The sequence below is a fragment of the Rutilus rutilus genome (genome assembly GCF_951802725.1).
Source record: "Rutilus rutilus genome assembly, chromosome: 4".
NCBI classification, from domain to species: Eukaryota; Metazoa; Chordata; class Actinopteri; order Cypriniformes; family Leuciscidae; genus Rutilus; species Rutilus rutilus.
Window position 1 is genome coordinate 33,364,431 of NC_140212.1, and position 20,547 is coordinate 33,384,977.

The 20,547-nt window shown below is 37.9% G+C and overlaps 1 protein-coding gene across 3 annotated transcripts in view; it reads left to right on the forward strand.

The window, feature by feature from the left end:
* The window catches only part of LOC311289703 (uncharacterized protein), a 57,962-nt gene that overhangs the window by 2,503 nt on the left and 34,912 nt on the right, over positions 1-20,547 (forward strand). The window contains exon 1 of one of the 3 annotated variants that reach the window (XM_084407929.1): positions 17,885-20,255. The exons of the other annotated variants lie outside the window; for them this stretch is intronic. Within the exon in view, the coding sequence (XP_084264055.1) occupies positions 20,018-20,255 (238 nt within the window). The 5' untranslated portion in view covers positions 17,885-20,017. Of the gene's footprint in view, positions 1-17,884; positions 20,256-20,547 lie in introns of those variants that run through there. 3 annotated transcript variants of the gene reach the window in all.

Below are 20,547 nucleotides of genomic sequence, written 5' to 3' on the forward strand. Positions count from 1 at the left end.
TCAGATTCTTCCTTCTTTTCTGCTTGACTATTGGCTTGTGACTTTGTAAACTCTTCTTCTGCTTTCGAGATATTTGCCAAAACATCCTCTGAAAGCCACGAGTCATCGTAGAAATCAGATACGCCTGATGAGGAAGCCGTTGGTGTGGATGTCGCCATCTTTTGTCGCTTTGCTGAACGTTCTTCCTTTTATTTTGCAACAACCTCTTGTCGTTTTCTCATATATTCTTGCTCCTTCTCCAAATCTTGATCGATACCTTCATTGATTTCTTGCCGTAATTCAGTGGAATTAATTGTGCTCATGACTCTTGTGAATACCTTCCTTACGTATTTCTGTGGAACAATAGTTTTATAGGTAAAAAGGCTATATTTTTCTTATTTCCCTTCATATAAAGTTTTAATTAATTTTTGAAGCATAAAGGAAAGATTTTTGATCAATTCTTTTTTTCTAATATTATTGTAAATTTTAGAAGCTATCGATTGCAATTTGTTTCAACTCGATAGCTATTATGGTTGCCGAGAAATTTGCAAAAAACTGAATTTTTTCTGGAATTTCCAGGAAATCCCAAATCTTTTCCTGGATTTTTTTTTTGTGCGTTCCCGAGATTAGACCTTCCTTAACATAATGCCGAAAACCCGAAGTCTCTAGGTGGTCTGGTTGAGGAGTAGATAGAAGTGCAAGATTGGTGCGCACAGACAGAACAGAAATCATGAGTTGTTAATCGCAATTTTGTCCGGTGGAAAATTGCGCTAAAAATCCACACTAGTATTAATACAGGTTTGCAAGGCTGTTTATAAGGAGGTGCAGCAGGAGGCGCTTTAGGAGCGGCAGAAACAGCAGTTTCCCTGGTAACGGCTGTACACAAAGCAGCGCTCATAAACGCCGCTTTATCAGGAAAGATAAAGAAAGATTAAATCAAAATAACATCAAAACTTTTCTAAACACAGCAAGTTCCCTTCAAAGATACATTAATGTAAAAACTCCCGTGCCGCGTTTGACTTTGAAACGTGCAGTGCTCATGTTTATTCCAGGGCTACAAACTTTTCAAAAAACCTTGGAGTGAGATTTGGTGGGGCCAACCAAAATTTGGCTGCGTACAAAGCAATTTTTTTGGCTCATTCAGCATCATTACCGTACAGCAAAAAATAAAATAAATTATAATAAAAAATTAAAGCTGCAAGCAGCATTTAGCGGGGTTCAAGCATTTAGGGTCTTTAAGCACATAAGGCAGTTTAGTGAGTTTTTGTTTAGGATTTACAGGCTTTTGAGTGTTTTTTGCCATACCCATTTTCTAAATGATCCTGTTATGGCTACCCAATGGGTAAAGTTAAAGTTTTTTATATAATTAATAATCTAGAGCTTCCAGAGAATTGTACTGCACTGGTATATTTCTGATCGGGCGAAAAACCTAGGACTAGTTCGCAAAAGTAGGTTTTTAACATAATCGCAAGTATTTAATGAACAAATTGATTGACAGCAGTAGTTCTTGAGGCAAAGTTGTTCAGTATGAGGAGATCTATCAAATGATATGCATCACGTGATTACATAGCCGTAAAACCTGTTAGCATCAACTAGTAGCTGATTTTTCAAAATTCTTACAGACCTCTAGGGCCACGAGTCGAACATGCCCACCGAGTTTCGTTCTGATCGGCCTCCGTTAAGAGCAAACTAACAGCTTTGAATTAAAATGGTGAGGTATCCTGTTGTAAACATCAACCATGCCTGTTGACAGTTCTCTTTTGTGGGAAGGGAATGAAAAGTTCTCAAATCCGCAGCACAGCCTCAGACATAACATTTATATCCATGATCTGCCATTTTCACTATTGTCCTTGCTTGCTTCTTCACAACACCTGCAGATCTTCTGATGATTTGGCTGTGCAGGTCCACATTAACACTGCCTGGCCTAGAAAATGGACTGGGAAATGCAAATTTGGGGGGTATAAATATTAATGATCCTGACTCCAACGTCACAGTCGGTGTTATGGTGGGATTCACTCATTTTTCAGCGGTCTTTTGCAAACAGGAGATTTACACATGAAGGAGGAAACAATGGTGTTTGAGGCTCACGGTATGTCAGTTCCATGTCCAGAACTCTTATCATTCAACTATGCCAAGATAAATACAGTTTTCAATTGTATGGCACCTTTAAAATAGATGATTAGTAATATAATGCTTACTTGGAGTCTGAAATGGCTTTAACAAAAGAAGAAAAATAGTCTTAGATTTCTGTTCATTCTAATCATGTACAAATAAAGTAGCACAGTAAGATTACATTTATTTGAATGCATTAGTGAGTGTGTGATTGTGCTGTGTGTGCAGCATGTCAATACTAAAAGTGAAGGTGTAGTTGATATCTTTGGTGATAATATCTGTAGTAATCATAAAAAAACAATTAAGAAATAAAGAATTAAAATTACAAATAATATTCTATTAAGATATGAGTTATAATAACATGATTTGCAATAGTAATAATATCAATAATATATGCACAATACACACAGATTAGACTATCAGGTCTGTGTTTTACAAAAACATTAGTATTGCAGCCAATGTGTGTCTGTGGGATTTATAAACAGACAAAATATGATTTGAAATGTTATTTTAATGATTTTATTAAGTTTAAACAATATTTCAAATGGAAAAAAAATGAAAAATAATATTTTAGTGAGCAGAATGAACCAATGAGTGTTCTTCTTCTGGTGGTTAAAATGTAAATGAAAACAATAATACTTAAACAATAATACTTAATACACTAACCATGCTTGAACACACACATGCACACACATTTTGTTGTAGATGTAGATATTTAAAATAAAAGATAGGTAACAAAATGATAATTGCAAATCTCCTCTGTATAACACCATTTTCAGATTTCAAATTAATCACTGAGAGGCAGAATTGTTCAAACTGAGAGCTCAGTAAAAATGAAGTGATAAACTTTGACAAAACATGACTGTGTTATAATAGGTGATTTTCATGCAATAATTTTATATAGTCCAAAAACTTATGCAAAAGCACAGATGAAAATATTTTATTAAGTAGAATGTCCTGCTTCCATAGTAGAAGACCACTAATTGACTCACTTTCATTTGAAAGACTTTTTTATCCACCAGTAAAACAAAGCAGTTTCTCCATGTTCTTTCCATTAAGCATGCTTACACACACAGACACACACACAAACACATCCACACACACACACAAAGACAAATATGTTTTCAATGTTTTTAGGATGTGATATTGTGAAAATATCTTCATCTCCTCATCTTGAACAACTTTGCCTCAAGAATCACTAATGTCAATCAAACCGTTCATAATCATAATAAAAAAATAAAATATATACAAATATCATAAAAAAAAAAAAATCATAATAAAAAAGATTGCTTCTTAAAGCATTTGTTTATTTCCCAATACTGAAAGCGAATTAAAAGATCATGCGTAATCCTGCTGCTCCCTCTAGTGGACAACAGTGGTATCATAGCTTACATTTTACAGTTGAAGTGTTTGAATGAATGAATGGGAATTTGTTTCTTTACTTATATCTCAGGAACCAAAAGGCGAAAAATTCTGAAACTCAGAGCATAGATAGTGCTTGAGGAGCCCTGTTGAATGAGACCATCAAGGTGTTTTTGGGCGATTGGGGCTGGGAGTTATGGCTGTTATAAGGCATATCTGTTCGGGCTATTATCTCTGGAATGCCCTGGGCAAATAACACCACATTTGAATCGAAGCTAGCCAAAGACGGGACCTTTCCAACGAGCTCTCACACAATGTTCGGGGTGGTCTGGGTCGGGAGTAATGGTCGTTCAAAATCGGGGGTCCCGCGGACTGGCGATGCGCGGGGGGCGCGCTCCCGAGGCCCGCGACGACACGTTTCGATCAAGAGCCCGGAGATGTCCTCACCATCAAAATTTGAGCGCGCAACGACTTTCCGTTTTCGAGTTATGAATGAATTTGTATTCGGGGGCGTGGCTTAAATGCCGTTATACTTTCGTTTCATTTCATTCATTTACTTTCGTCCATTTCCATATCTCAGTGTAACACAATTGTCAATAGTAATACTCAATAGATGAGTTTTGACAAAATGTGATTGTAAATGTTAAAATAATGATTTTATAAAGTCTAAATATGAATTTTATAACAATATTAGGGAGTAGTATGATGAAATGACAGCAGGGGGCAGTAAAATACCACTTATTGGCTTAATATGCCATGTTATATATTTTTTTACCTTTTTAACTGTTATAGAGGCAAATTTTGTCCGATCTGTCTGAAATTTTTCATGCTTCTTAAGAGTCACATGTTCTGACTTGTTTTTATTAAAGAGATATAGGCTTTTGGAGACACTTGGTCAAGGCTACATATTGAAGTGACACTATTATAGCCATCCAAATGAAGAAGTTATACTTTTTCTGATAATTATTGATCTAGAGAGTCCAGAGAATTGCACTGCACTGGTTTTGAACATTATTATATGAACATTATATGATTATAGATGGAAAAGACCATTTACAGCCAATACAGGCAATTTAACATATAATATATGGTTTTAAAGTGTTTTAACAGTTATAGCGCCACCTATTGTCCGATCTCCATGAAATGTTGCATGCTTGTTAAAGATTTTATGTCAGATATGCTCACCAATTTTTGTGAAGTTCTGAGTTTTTATTTAGGATTTATAGGATTTTTAGTGTATTTTGCCACGCCCCTTTTCTAAATGACCCCATTACAGCCACCCAAATGCAAAAGTTCAACTTTTTTTCGATAATTATTGATCTAGAGAGTCCAGAGAATTGTCTTAGACTGGTCTGGTTCGGATCGGGCGAAAAACCAGGGACTAGTTCGCAAAAGTAGGTTTTTAACATATTCATGAATATTTAATAAACGGTTTGATTGACAGCAATGGTTCCTGAGGCAAAGTTGTTCACCATGAGGAGATCTATCAAATGATATGCATATTGTGTGGATGAATGTAACACCACGTGATTACAGAGCCATAAAACTCGATAGCGCCAACTAGAGTCCGATTTCTTTCAAAATTCTTACAGACCTCTAGGGCCATGACTTGAACATGCCCATCAGGTTTCGTTCCGATCGGCCTCTGTTAACCTTGTCTAATAGGTGCTCAACTTCATTGGCCGATGGCGGCCATGTTTTTCGAGATACGCCAATGTCCTCATAAATATACATGGCACCTTGGACCAAGACACTGCATACCAATTTTCAAGTCAATCGGTCTAACAGTCAGGTGGTTATAGCCCTTTCCATGTTTTTTTCATATTATAGCGCCACCTAGTGTTCAATCGTCGCGATTTTTTTACTGTGACCCCAGATTGAACTCATACACATGTGTACCGAGTTTGGTGAAAATATCTAATTTCGTTCACGAGTTATAACCATTTTAGTAAACTGGCTCCGCCTACTTCGGACGTTTTGGCTCCCCTTAGCAACCGTGAATCGAAATTTCAACTTTTTTTCTATAATTATTGATCTTCAGACTCCAGAGAACATTTCTGCACTGATTTGGTTCCGATTGGCCAAAAAAACCCTCTACTAGTTCACAAAAGTAGGTTTTGGACAAAATCCAAAATGGCGGAAAATTTTGCATACCGGAAATGAAATTGGAGATATACATTTTGTCCGCCCTGAGCCAAGGATTACAGTGATATAAGACACTTGAGTCTGTGACAAAGGGTTAAGGAGATTTAAGCAAAAACATGAATTTTTTTTGTTTTTTGCGCTGTAGCGCCACCTATGGGCCAATCGGGGTCATACTCTCTGAACCTCTCCTCGATTTTTGTACTACCTTCTGGCCAAGTTTCAAGTCTCTAGCACTTACGGTTTGGGCTGCACGATGCGTTTTACGGCAGAAGAATAATAATAATTAAAGCTGCAAGCAGCATTTATCGGGGTTCAAGCAGTTAAGGCCTTTAAGGCATTTAAGCACAAAAGCATCAAAAGTTATTAAGATTTATTTAGCAAGCATGTACCCACTGACATAATAGATGGAAAAGACCATTTACAGCCAATACAGGTAATTTGCCATGGGATATATATGGTTTTAAAGCTTTTTAACAGTTATAGCGCCACCTATGGTCCGATCTCCATAAAATTGTTTACTGTGACCTCAAATTGAACCCATACACATGTGTACTGAGTTTGGTGAAGATATCTCATTTACTTCTTGAGTTATAGCCATTTGAGTAAAATAGGCTCCTCCCACAACGATTTGCCACATTCTAGAATTATTTAATATGATTCTAGCATGATTTACTATCACATACCATGTTCCAGAATGATTTATTAGGATTCTAGCATGATTTACCTTGATACACCTCATTTCAGTATTATTTACTATGATTTACAATGTTTCTAGCATGATTAACCACATTACTAGCAATTATGTGAAGTGTCAGTGCAAATGAGGTGATGAACACTGACAAAATATTATTGTGTTATAATAGTTAGTTATATACATGATTTTTAGTGTGTGTCCAAGTATGAATGCAAAAGAGGGCACTAGAAGACCACTTATTGGCTCACTTTCACTTTAAACCAGTTTTCTGCACTAAAGCAAACCAGTTTTTCCATGTTAACTCAATGCATGCTTACACACACACACACACACACACACACACACACACACACACACATACACACACAGCATAGTTAACCATGATTTACCATGATATACCACGTTCTAGTATTATTTACCAGGAGATAAACGACAATCTAGTATTATTTACTTTGATTTACCATGTTTCTAGCCTGATTTATCACATTACTAGCAATTATTTGAAGTGTCAGTGCAAATAAAGTGATTAACACTGACAAAATATGATTGTGTTATAATAGTTATTGCTATATAAGTGATTTTTTTAGTGTGTATTCAAGTATGAATGCAAGCACATGTTGAAATATTTCATTAATAAGTAGAATGGCCAGCAGAGGGCAGTAGAAGACCACTTATTGGCTCACTTTCACTTTAAACCAGTTTTCTGCACTAAAGCAAACCAGTTTATCCATGTTAACTCAATGCATGCTTACACACACACACACACACACACACACACACACACACACACACACAGCACAGTTAACCATGATTTACCACATTACTAGCAATTATTTGAAGTGTCAATGGAAATAAAGTGATTAACACTGACAAAATATGATTGTGTTATAATAGTTATTGCTATATAAGTGATTTTTAGTGTGTATTCAAGTATGAATGCAAGCACATGTTGAAATATTTCATTAATAAGTAGAATGGCCAGCAGAGGGCAGTAGAAGACCACTTATTGGCTCACTTTCACTTTAAACCTCATGATTTTGACCAGTTTTCTGCACTAAAGCAAACCAGTGTTTCCATGTTAACTCAATAATGCATACTTGCTACATATGCTACACACAATAATGCTACACACACACACACACACACACACACACACACACACACAATGTTTCAGTGATATTGGTGTCACATTCACCTTCATCACATTCACCTTCTGTCTTCATCACATTCACCATCTGTCGTCATCACCTGCACCTGCTCCTCATCACCCTCCTCATCATCACCTGCTCCTCATCATCATAACCGTCACCTGTTGTCCTTGTCTTGATCTGTGTATTTAAGTTCCCCTCTCATCCATTATCATTGTCGGTTATTGTTTGTGCACTAGCACTCTGTTATGTTTGTTTTCATGTTGGAAAATAAAACCTTTGTTATATTTGTACCACACACACACACACACACACACACACACACACACACACACACACACACACACACACACACACACACACACCATCATTTATCATGATTTACCATGGCTGATACCAATACTAATATGAGAAAATGACTATTTTAAACAGCAGGGGGCAGTAAAATACCACTTATTGGCTTAACATGCCATTAATTCATATCATTTTCACCTTTTTAACTGTTATAGAGGGAAATTTTGTCCGATCTGTCTGAAAATTTTCATGCTTGTTCAGGGTGATATTTCACACGTTCTGACTTGTTTTTAAGAAGGTCTGAGCATTGATTAAAGAGATATAGGCTTTCGGGGACACTTGGTAAAGGCCAGATTTTGAAGTGAACCTATTATAGCTATCCAAATGAAGTAGTTCAACTTTTTCTGACAATTATTGATCTAGTGAGTCCAGAGAATTGTATTGCATTAGTTTTGAACATTATGATATGAAAATTATATGATCAGAGATGGAAAAGACCATTTACAGCCAATACAGGCAGTTTACCATTGGAAATATATGATTTTAAAGCTTTTTAACAGTTATAGCGCCACCTATCGTCCGATCTCCATAGAATTTTTCATGCTTGTTAATGATGTTATGTCACATATGCTGACCAATTTTTGTGAAGTTCTGAGTTTTTATTTAGGATTTATAGGCTTTTTAATGTATTTTGACATGCCCATTTTATAAATGACCCTATTACAGCCATCCAAATGCAAAAGTTCAACTTTTTTTTGATAATTATTGATCTAGAGAGTCCAGAGAATTGTCCTAGACTCGTTTGGTTCCGATCGGGCAAAAAACCAGGGACTAGTTCGCAAAAGTAGGTTTTTAACATATTCGTGAATAATTAATAAACTGTTTGATTGACAGCAATGGTTCTAGAGGCAAAGTTGTTCAGCATAAGCAGATCTATCAAATGATATGCATTTTGTGATGATAAGTGTAACACCACGTGATTACAGAGCCATAAAACTCATTAGCGCCAACTAGTGGCCGATTTCTTTCAAAATTCTTACAGACCTCTAGGGCCATGAGCCGAACATGCCCATTGAGTTTCGTTCCGATCGGCCTCCGTTAACCTTGTCTAATAGGTGCTCAAACTTCATTGGCCGATGGCGGCCATGTTTTTTGAGATACGCCAATGTCCTCATACACATACATGGCACCTTGGACCAAGACACTGCATACCAATTTTCAAGTCAATCGGACTAACGGTCAGGTGGTTATAGCCTGTTTTATGTTTTTTTCATTTTATAGCGCCACCATGAGGCCAATCGTCGCGATTTTTTTAATGTGACCCCAGATTGAACTCATACACATGTGTACCAAGTTTGGTGAAGATACCGCATTTACATCGGGAGTTATAGCCATTTTAGTAAAATAGGCCCCTCCCACAACGTACGTTTTGGCGCCCCTTAGCGACCGTGAATCGAAATTTCCACTTTTTTTCGATAATTATTGATATTCAGACTCCAGAGAACATTTCTGCACTGGTTTGGTTCCAATCGGGCAAAAAACCAGGGACTAGTTCGCAAAAGTAGGTTTTTGACAAAATTCAAAATGGCGGAAAATCTATCATGGCGGAAATGAAATCGGAGATATACGTTTTGTTCGTCAGGCATCCAGCTTTCCAATGATATAAGACACTTGAGTCTACGACATACGGTCTAGGAGTTATGAACAGTTTCGCGCTTTTGGTTGCTATAGCGCCACCTATGGGCCAATCGGGGTCATAATCTCTGAACCTTTCCTCGATTTTTGTACTACCATCTGTCAAAGTTTCAAAGTTCCAGCTCTTACGGTTTGGGCTGCACGATGCGTTTTACGGCGGAATAATAATAATAATAATAATAATTAAAGCTGCAAGCAGCATTTATCGGGGTTCAAGCAGTTAAGGCCTTTAAGGACTTTAAGCACAAAAGCATCAAAAGTTGTTAAGTTTTACACCACGTGATTACAGAGCCATAAAACTCATTAGCGCCAACTAGTGGCCGATTTCTTTCAAAACTCTTATAGACCTCTAGGGCCATGAGTCGAACATGCCCATCGAGTTTCGTTCCGATCGGCCTCCGTTAACCTTGTCTAATAGGTGCTCAAATTTCATTGGTCGATGGCGGCCATGTTTTTCGAGATACGCCAACGTCCTCATAGACATACATGGCACCTTGGACCAAGACACTGCATACCAATTTTCAAGTCAATTGGACTAACGGTCAGGTGGTTATAGCCTGTTTTATGTTTGGAACATGTTTTGTTCCTCGCGGAGTACCTCTGGAATGCTTCTGCGGAGGTTTATTGTTTTATCCGCAGCAATAAAGTTTGTCGGCGTCTAAATGGATCGCGCTCTGGATCACTAACAGGAATTATTCTCGTCATATATACACTTAACTTGATGAAAAGCGGGATTGACGCACTGCAAGCAGAGAGATGATTTCTGGCTGCCTCCGCAAAAATTGTCTTCGGCGGACAGCCCGCTGTCTTTGGAACGATTTTAGTACTTTTGCGGCAGACAAACACATGTGTTTCTCTTTCTGGATCTTTTCTTTGAAAACAAAACCAAAAGTTAAAAAAAAAAAAAGAACAAATGTGAAGCGAGCAATTCTATCCATTTTGACGCCTTTTCATTCATTACCAAGCAACACGATTACGCACCAGCTGCAACTTGATGACACAAGCATACTGCGGTTCGGATACAAATAATATGTGAACACAAGTCCATCGGGGGCAGGGGGGGAGCAATCGAACTCGGGTTAGGAACAGGCAATCGAACCAAGTGTGAAAGCGCCCTTAGTCTAGTTTTAGTCAATGAAAATTGTATTTTAGTCTCTTTTTAGAAATGCAATTCTATTTAACCCAGTCAATATAGTGTATCACTATGGAAAAATAGCGAAAATAGTGAACAGAAAAGTAACACTCGTCTCATTCGTGGAGGTTGAAAAACAAGTTCTTTCTGACATCCAAGATTTACTGTATTAATTTAAATGCAAAAGAAAAGGCATGAGAGTCGGTTGTTTTTGTCAATTTTAAGTTTTAATTTAAAATATTTGTCATTTTAATATAACTATATGGCTAAATATTTTACCACTTGCTAATAAATCTAGATAGAAGTAGTGCATTGAATACATTGTTTAAATTGTGCTTAAAAGTGAATTACGACCATTAAAGAGTATGTGTGTACAAAGAGAATCGTAATGCTGACAAAACTTTTTTTAAATAAAAGTATTTGATAACTTCTGGATTTGAAATAAAAATAGTGAGTATGTGTTTGTGGTTCAGCCGTGGATCAGTTACGCACTGCAAACGCAGCATATGTGAAAGCACTATAGCGAGTGCTGCTCCTGCACCGCATATGCACTGCACACGGAGTATGGGCCCTATCTTGCACCCAGCGCAATTGACTTTGTACACCGACGCATGTATCATTCCTATTTTGCACCCGCGCACAGCGGACTTTTCCCTCCACAGACGCACGTCGGTTAACTAAGAAATACACTTGCGCTCCCGGGGGCGGTTCAGCGCAAAGAGGCGGCGTGTTCCGGCGCAAACGTTCCCTCATGCTATTTTGCACGTTTAGAAAACAATTCCGCCACTAACTGAAAAAATCTAGTTTAAAGTCAGTGGCGCGTTGCACATGTTATTCTTATGCTATTTTAAGGGCGCATGCTTGGCCATAATCAATGTAGCGTGTGCACAACGCACATACACTTTGATTCTCTCACACAGAAGCAGCCGTTTTCATTTTTGCAAATCATACATTACGATAGATAGATAGATAGATAGATAGATAATTATAAAAGCATACTTCTAGTTTACACATTTACCCAAATTATCATACGCCTGTTTAACCGAAGTTAATTTGGGTGTGTTTCTCCATCCCCAATGTCACTTCTCTGTGTTTTACGGCCCTGACGAGAACGTCGGTCTGCTCGGCTGTGAACAGCTGCTGGCGCGCGTCTGGCAAATCCACCGTTATAATAGGAATCCGCTATAGAATAAGCGCTTCTGCTCTTAAAGTGAATGTGAGATGACGCTCTGATTGGTTTATTTCACGTTACGCCCAAACCACACCTATGAGTAATGAAGCTACTGCAGACCAACACATTTTAGATTTGCGTTGAGCGCAAGAGTAATTTATCCCGCCGGTATAATAGCAACAGCGCCCAAGACCCGGCCACAAAGTTACTTGCGTTTCGCGCTTGATACTTGCGTTTCAGATCGTTAAAATCGGGCCCTATGTGTGAAACGGGCGTCAGACTTAACTTTGTTTGTTGTCGTTTACGCTAACTCACCGCAGCTGCATCTTCTAAATAATGCCGCGAGTGGGGCTTGAGGAAGTGACGTCGTCTGCGCAGTGCGCCCTGATGCAGCCCCTGAAGTGAGACACGGGAAACAGAAATACTGCAAAATAATAATAATAATAATAATGTGACTAAACAAGACGAAATAGCGTCATAACATTTCATCTCGTTTTGGTCAACGAAAATGAAGAGACATTTTAACATAGTTTTTATTTTGTAAACCACATTTAGTCTCGTTTTTATTCGTCAACAATATTGCATTATACATTTAATTATAGTTATTGTCACATGACCAGCATTTACGTTGCGTCTCGTTTTCGTCACGTGGTTCGTTGACGACAATATTTAGTTATAATTTTTGTTGACGAAAGAAATACTAGTAATCCGATATCGGATTTGACTCAAAAGACAATGTGATTCATCATTCCTTCCAATTAACCACCTTATCTTTGTATAGTAAAATAGTATGTTCAACAACATGAATAACGACGTAGCTGACCAGAGTTCGTGAATCAAATGATTCAGTTTAAAGAGTTGTTCAGACTTCTCTCGATCAGTTGAAGTCTCTCCATTTCAGATGTAAAAATAAATTAATTTATTTCACAAATTAAAAGTCCTGTGAGTCCGAAAAACAAAAGAAAATTGTAATTATCCTACCAGTTGATGGTTTCAAATTATGGTTCAAAGTGGAAACCGGTCCATGGGCACTGGTCAGCTAGCCATTTGTGCATATTTAATTGTATTCAATAGGCAGGCGATTCACCTTCACAGGATTATTTATGGCACAAAACAGGATACACTTGCCGATCACGTTCACATAGGAAAAAAAACAGAGAACAAGAAAACGCAGCCTTGGAAAACACAAGGCAAACGTACAATAATTCATTTCTGATTCAACATTTCAGTAACAAATCATATACATGCGCAGTTCAAATGACACATTAATCGAACTTTTCGACAGTTACTTAACACAGACACTCATTAATCACTCAATGGGTCTCATTCATGAAATCGTAAATATACGAGTAAATATGTGAGTGATTTGCGCGTAAAGGCGACATTCCCGAAAATTCTTCTCCTGATTCAGAAATACTTCGTAAACGTCAGATGTGATAGTGAAATGTGTGTGTTAATGAATTCCAATCAGTTGTAAATGGGACGCGTGTGCACGCTCATTCTCTAAATTACCATAAATCCCGCCCATTAAAACCGACTGAAAACTATAGGCTATATGGGCATCATATTATGACACCAAACGAAGGATTTCAACTTGTCTTCTCAAAAACGAATGAAGAAGAGAAATTTCTCAGATGCAGAAATTGAAGTTTATTATCAGAAGTTCATTCAAAACGCCACATTTTGTTTTCAAGCGTACATAGTGGCGTATCAGGCCTAAAAAAAAGGAAGCTTGGCAGCATAGATGCAGTTAATGGAGTTTCATCTGTTAATCGAACAGTCCCAGAAGTGAAAAGAAAATGGTTTGACATGAAGCTTGACTGCATTATTTGTGACTTGCGGACTTGTAAAAGAATAAACAGCTTGAATAAAAAAATTAAATAAAAAAAACTTGCGGACTTTTGTTCCGTTTGCATAGATGGCTCTCGTAATTACTGGCTGTCGTAATAAAAGTAAAAAGAAAAACCGTATGTAATTACTATATATAATATTTGGTAACACTTTACAATACAGGTGCACTAATAACCATTAATTCATGCTTAACTAATGCACAGATAATCATGTGTTAATGTATGACTCATGAAGAACTAAACCATTAATTAATGATTACTGCATCATGAAGATTCTAAATGATTAATATAAAGTAATATATGAATTGTTATTAATTAAATGTGTCATAATGTATTAATTCATTAATAACTTATTTTATTAACTAAAAGTCTAAATCAATGCGTTAATTACCACAATTGGTCAAGGCAATGTACTTCAACTTCCAGTTGTCTGCTTTAATTAATCATTAACTAATGATTTGCAAATGCATCATTATGTTATGACTTTACTTGTTGAGGCACATGACTATTAACTAATTGTTAAGTAATATGCCATTTTGGTTTTGACATCCACACTAAGCCATGGATTTCAATTTCCAACCATGTACAACCAAGATTTCACTGAGTCCGATGAACTTTGTTGTTCATGGCACAGGACTGTCAGGTTAACATACACTGAGAACATGCGGTTGAGCGCTGCTAGTTCATAACACTGTGTCTAGACTGGACAAAGACAATAGAACGTCCATTATAGTCAGTGATACTACACTGGATGCGTCGCGACACTACACGACAAAACCCAGTCAGTAAACCGATGCCACACTCTATTACTGACGTACTCTGAGCTCTTGTGCTAGTTCTGTTACGAAGGACTAATGGACTTGCGATGGTCTGTCATGTCCAGGTGTAGACAGCTGGTCTCGTCCAGTGTAAACACAGTATAACAGCTTCAGGAGTTCAGATTCTGGTGTGCTGATATTTGTGTGCAGCCCAACTCACCCCATCCTTCACACACATTCACCAACATTACATTCACTGCATGTGCAAACTGTCAAAACCCATAAATGGCATATTACTTAACAATTAGTTAATAGTCATGTGCCTCAACAAGTAAAGTCATAACATAATGATGCATTTGCAAATCATTAGTTAATAATTAATTAAAGCAGACAACTGGAAGTTGAAGTACATTGCTTTGACCAACTGTGGTAATTAACGCATTCATTTACACTTTTAGTTAATAAAATAAGTTATTAATTAATTAATACATTGACACATTTAATTAATAACAATTCATATATTACTTAATCTATTAATCATTTAGAATCTTTATTAGTTGCTGATGCAGTAATCATTAATTAATGGTTTAGTTCTTCATGAGTTATACATTAACACATGATTATCTGTGCATTAGTTAAATATGAATTAATGCAGATTAGTGCACCCGTATTGTAAAGTGTTACCTAATATTTTTTCAAAATGCTGTGTAAATATGTACACGATTAAGGTGAATTAAAATGCAGCCTTATTAATGAGCAAAACGTTCGGATGTTAAACGCACTATTTACGCGAGGCTGGGAGCAGGTGTAGATCTCTTTCGTACCAACTAACGTTTGGAAAATACGAACATTTTAATGAATCCGAAAATTTACGTCAGAACCACTTTACACACGATTTACACAAAAATTCGTTCTGCTCGTGTTTCATGAATAAGACCCATTGTCTCAACTCATGACACATGATCATTGTTATACGTGATAGCTTTAGCCTACGGCTAATTAGTTCAGCTCGCGCTGTGCGGCCTACACTCAGCTCATATCAAATCATTTCTGAAATTGACATATCTTTCATAAGATAACATATGATTAAAAAAATGTCACTCACCAAAACGAGATTGCATCACATATTCAATAAAAAAAAGACTACCGGTATTCAATAAAGATTACCGCTCTGGGATCCACTAAATCTTTACTCCGATTTCCACTTCACCTCTCTCTGACGACAACACTCCAGGCCGAAGCATCCAAAGTTTACAAGTGCACACAATCACAGTTCTCGATAGATTATGATTATCATTTAGTGCAAGGAGTTTCTGGAGAAATGCTCCGTGTCTCATTTGATCTGTTCTCATCTGATTCTCTGTTTATGCTGACAGCGGCAGCGCCTGCGCGACCTGTGGGCGGGCCTTATGAATATGCCGCTTCTGTTGGCTCTCAGGGGTGTCAGTCACAGCAGCACAATCAGTGATTGGATGAATCGTGTGTTATTGCCCAGTGGTGTAATCGAGTGCATCAAGTAAAGAAAAAAAAAAAGAACTGATTGTAAAATATAATTTGTCCAGAACAGATCGACACGACTCAATTTAAACTGTTATAGAAGAGCTAATATACTAAGAATGCACTGGTCTCTCAAGGATTGTCTCTCTGCTTTATTTTATAAGAAATATCTCTGTGTCTAAAGTTCCTAATGTCCTGTACTCTCAACTTTTGTATAATAGTACTAGTCATAATTTTTACACCAGGCATGAATAAAAGCAGTAAAATACCACTTATTGGCTTAATGACATGTTATATAATTTTTACCTTTTTGACTGTTATAGAGGCAAATTTTGTCTGATCTGTCTGAAATGTTTCATGCTTATTAAGAGTCATGAACATTATTATATGAAAATTATTTCATTTTGATCAAATTATTTCCTATGGAATTTTTCATAGAAAAAGACCATTCACAGCCAATACAGGCAATTTACCATAGGAAATATATGGTTTTAAAGTGTTTTAACAGTTATAGCGCCACCTTTGGTCCGATCTCCATACAAATTTCCAGGCTTCTTTAGCATGTTATGACAAATATGCGCATACATTTTTGTGAAGTTCTGTGTTTTCGTTTAGGTTTTATAGGCTTTTGAGTGCATTTTGCCACGCCCATTTTCTTTATGACCCAATATACCCATGAGAAAAATGCAAAAGTTCAACTTTTTTTTGATAATTATTGACCTAGAGAGTCCATAGAATTGTCCTAGACTGGTTTGGTTCTGATTGGGCGAAAAACCAGGGACTAGTTCGCAAAAGTAGGTTTTTAACATAATTACGAATATTTAATGAACGGTTTGATTGACAGCAATGGTTCTTGAGGCAAAGTTGTTCAACAAGAGGAGATCTATCAAATGGTATGCATTTTGTGACAATAAGTGTAACACCACGTGATTACAGAGCCATTAAACTCGTTAGCGCCAACTAGTGGCCGATTTCTTTCAAAATTCTTACAGACCTCTAGGGCCATGAGTCGAACATGCCTACCGAGTTTTGTTCCGATCAGCCTCCGTAAACCTTGTCTAATAGGTGCTCAAATTTCATTGGCCGATGGCGGCCATGTTTTTTGAGATACGCCAATGTCCTCATAGACATACATGGCACCTTGGACCAAGACACTGCATACGAATTTTCAAGTCAATCGGACTAACGGTCAGGTGGTTATAGCCTGTTTTATGTTTTTTTCATATTATAGCGCCACCATGTGGCAAATCGCCGCGATTTTTTTACTGTTACCTCATATTGAGCTCATACATATGTGTACCGAGTTTAGTGAAGATACCTCATTTACTTCTGGAGTTATAGCCATTTTAGTAAAATAGGCCCCTCCCACAACGTACGTTTTGGCGCCCCTTAGCGTCCGTGAATCGAAATTTCGACTTTTTTTCGATAATTATTGATCTTCAGTTTCTAGAGAACATTTCTGCACTGGTTTGGTTCCGATCGGGTGAAAAACCAGGGACTAGTTCGCAAAAATAGGTTTTTGACAAAATTCAAAATGGCGGAAAATCCATCATGGCGGAAATGAAATCGGAGATATACGTTTTGTTCGTCAGGCGTCCAGCTTTCCAATGATATAAGACACTTGAGTCTACGACATACGGTCTAGGAGTTCTGAGCAGTTTCGCGCTTTTGGTTGCTATAGCGCCACCTATGGGCCAATCGGGGTCATAATTTGATAACCTCTCCTCGATTTTTGTACTACCATCTGGCAAAGTTTCAAGGTTCCAGCTCTTACGGTTTGGGCTGCACGATGCGTTTTACAGCAGAAGAAAAATAATAATAAAAATCAGGACAATTACAATAGGGTTTCAGCACTTCGTGCTTGAACCCCTAATAAAAATCAGCACAATTACAATAGGGTTTCAGCACTTCGTGCTTGAACCCCTAATAATAAAAATCAGTACAATTACAATAGGGTTTCAGCATTTCATGCTTGAACCCCTAAAAATCATCACACACACACACACACACACACACACACACACACACACACACACACACACACACGCACACACACAGAGAGAGAGAGGTTCTCAGTGTAGGGACCAGGGTCCCAAAGTTAAATTAACATTGGTCTACCAAAGGGATCTACTAGGACCACTGAAATTCTAAAGAATGAGAACCACTGATTTACATAAATTCTAATCCTTCAAAACTAAATAGGGCTCCAGGCCAGCCATTTTTATTGTAATTATTGATGACAGGGTGCCATCCAGGGCAAGGCTGTTCCTGGTCTTTGTCTTGTTGAGACAGAAAACACTCTCTCCGCATCAGCATTTGAATGGGGTAGCACCAGGACAATCTTTGCTATGGTGGCAAGCCTCGGGAACAGGCCTACACCTGTCACCTGTGAAGAATGAGCCAAGAACACAGTGGAAATAAGCTCTCAAGTAGTATTGTAATTAATTCTGTCTATTAAGACAAAATGCATGCATCTATATGATGCTTTGTATATACAGTATATCCTATAGACACACATAATTTTAAAGCACTATAGATGCATGATTTTGTCTAAATGGAACAAATTGATTAACATCAACCTACAGCATACTTTTACCCAAAAAAATAAAGAAAACAATTTCCACTGTGTTCTTGGTAAAGAATAATTCTTACCTTATGTTTTCGGGTAGCCATTTCAGCCCAGAAGCTCTCCATCTCAATTTTCTCTGGGACCTGCAGGGGTGGTATTGGCATAGTCTGGTATTCCAGGAACTCGTCACTGAGTTGGTTATACTCCTGAGGCCCATGGTAGGGGAGCAGGTTGGGAAACGTAGTTTAAGAAAGCAGTTTATATATATATATATAGTCATCAACCAAAAGGAGCAAATAAGATCTTTAAAAAAAAGAAGCCACTTAGAGGATGGCTCATGTGCTTAGAGTCAAAATTCTGGTGTTAATGCCTTTGTATTAAATTCAGGGCATTTAATCTCAGATAACAAGCATAAATTGCTGAAAAAATAACCTAACCTCTCAACAAAGTAAAGGGCATCTTCTACGCCGCATTCCAACCTCTGCCGAAAATCAACGAACTTCGCGTGCTTGAGCAGTGGCTCTTGTAGGGGCAGCTTTTTTAGAGCATAGTCCACAGCATAGGTCAGAAACGCCAAGGCAGCTTCATGGAATTGCTCCATCTGTTCTGGCGTGATGTCTGCATCATCCAGTAGCTTGTTGAGCTTCACCCTGGTGGTGAATCCAATATTCAGCTTTGTTCCTGTCACAGATACAACAAATCATGTTAACAGAAATGCTGTGCCATGCTGATCATGCTGAACTAGGCATGAAGTCCAATGTTTTTGGGCTAACCAGAAGGTCAGTGTAAATGGAAGCTGTGGATCAATGGATGGATCCTTTAACGCTGAGCTTCTGGTTAGCCAAAAAAACTAGGACAACTTTACCAGGCTAAGGCTAGGTACAAGGCAAAGCATGACATGGGGTTCCCCTGTAGTCTGATCACATCACTTGTAAAATTAGAAGTATTAAATATAATGATAGTTAATGATCAAACACTGACCTGGCAAATGGTTTGCCTTTTCTTTAAAAAGCAAGAATTGTTTGTCTTCCTGCAGCGCTGTAGGCACCATGAACTTGGCACACAGCTTGCGAATGAAGTTCATCATCTACAACACAGACATTTACAGGTGTAAAACAGTGGGTGAAATTTCCATAAGCTCCCAGAAGCAGCAGCAAAAAAAAAAAAAAAAAAAAAAAAACCCACCGGCAGAAGCATATCCCACTCTCCCATTGTACCTCATCATGTAACAAAAATATTGAGGACTGTTCTCTCTGGAGCAGAAGGTTGAATGAGGTGAATACTGGTATGTGGCCTGGAAGAAAAGTAGGTACACCTCCGTCATGGGGTCAGAGAACGCCTGTCAAGTACCCCTTTCGGTTTGTGCTACCCTTGAACCAGTAGCCAACATCAACTACCAAGTTCTCCAGATCAAATTTGGACACCTGCAATATATGAATCAGACCGTAAACATTCAGTTAGACAAAAATAAAGTTGTATGTAAAGTACAATTAGGCCTATACTCACATCCAAAAATCCCATCCCAGCTCTTTTAGTGGTGTTGTGGACTATATGACATGGGGGCAACCATGAACGTAAATACTGGAGTGTTCTTTCAGGATTCTGGAGGCGATGGAAATCTTTGAACCTATGTTCACAGCAGCATTGTCCACAGAGAGACCAACACAGTTTTGCCATGGGATAGCCTTTTCTGCTAAGGTGGCATTTATCTTGCTGAAGATGATGTATGCTGTCCCACACCTTGTTCCGCTAGTAGTACACATCCCCAGGAAGCCGTGGACAACCTTATCTTTCATAAACATCCGGACAGTTAGGGGGTTCATCTTCTCTACTCCTGCAATGACAGCATGTAAGCATATAAAGCTTTCCATCTTCTTATATACATGATTAAAAAACTATATCATGCCTGATTATTATGGAGAAGGAGAAAAACATCATCATGTCCAATAGTTTGGGAAATACCTGTGTCATTGGATCCATCTGTAATGAGGGTGTATGGCCCTTCCCTCATTTGTACCACCAACTCACTCATGAAATGTGGTTCCAGTGCTTCGTTAACTATACATGAACTCTTGGTTCTGGCACACTTGTACTCCTAGGCTGTTTTGGAATCCTTGAAACACTCCTTCAGAAGAGCGCCC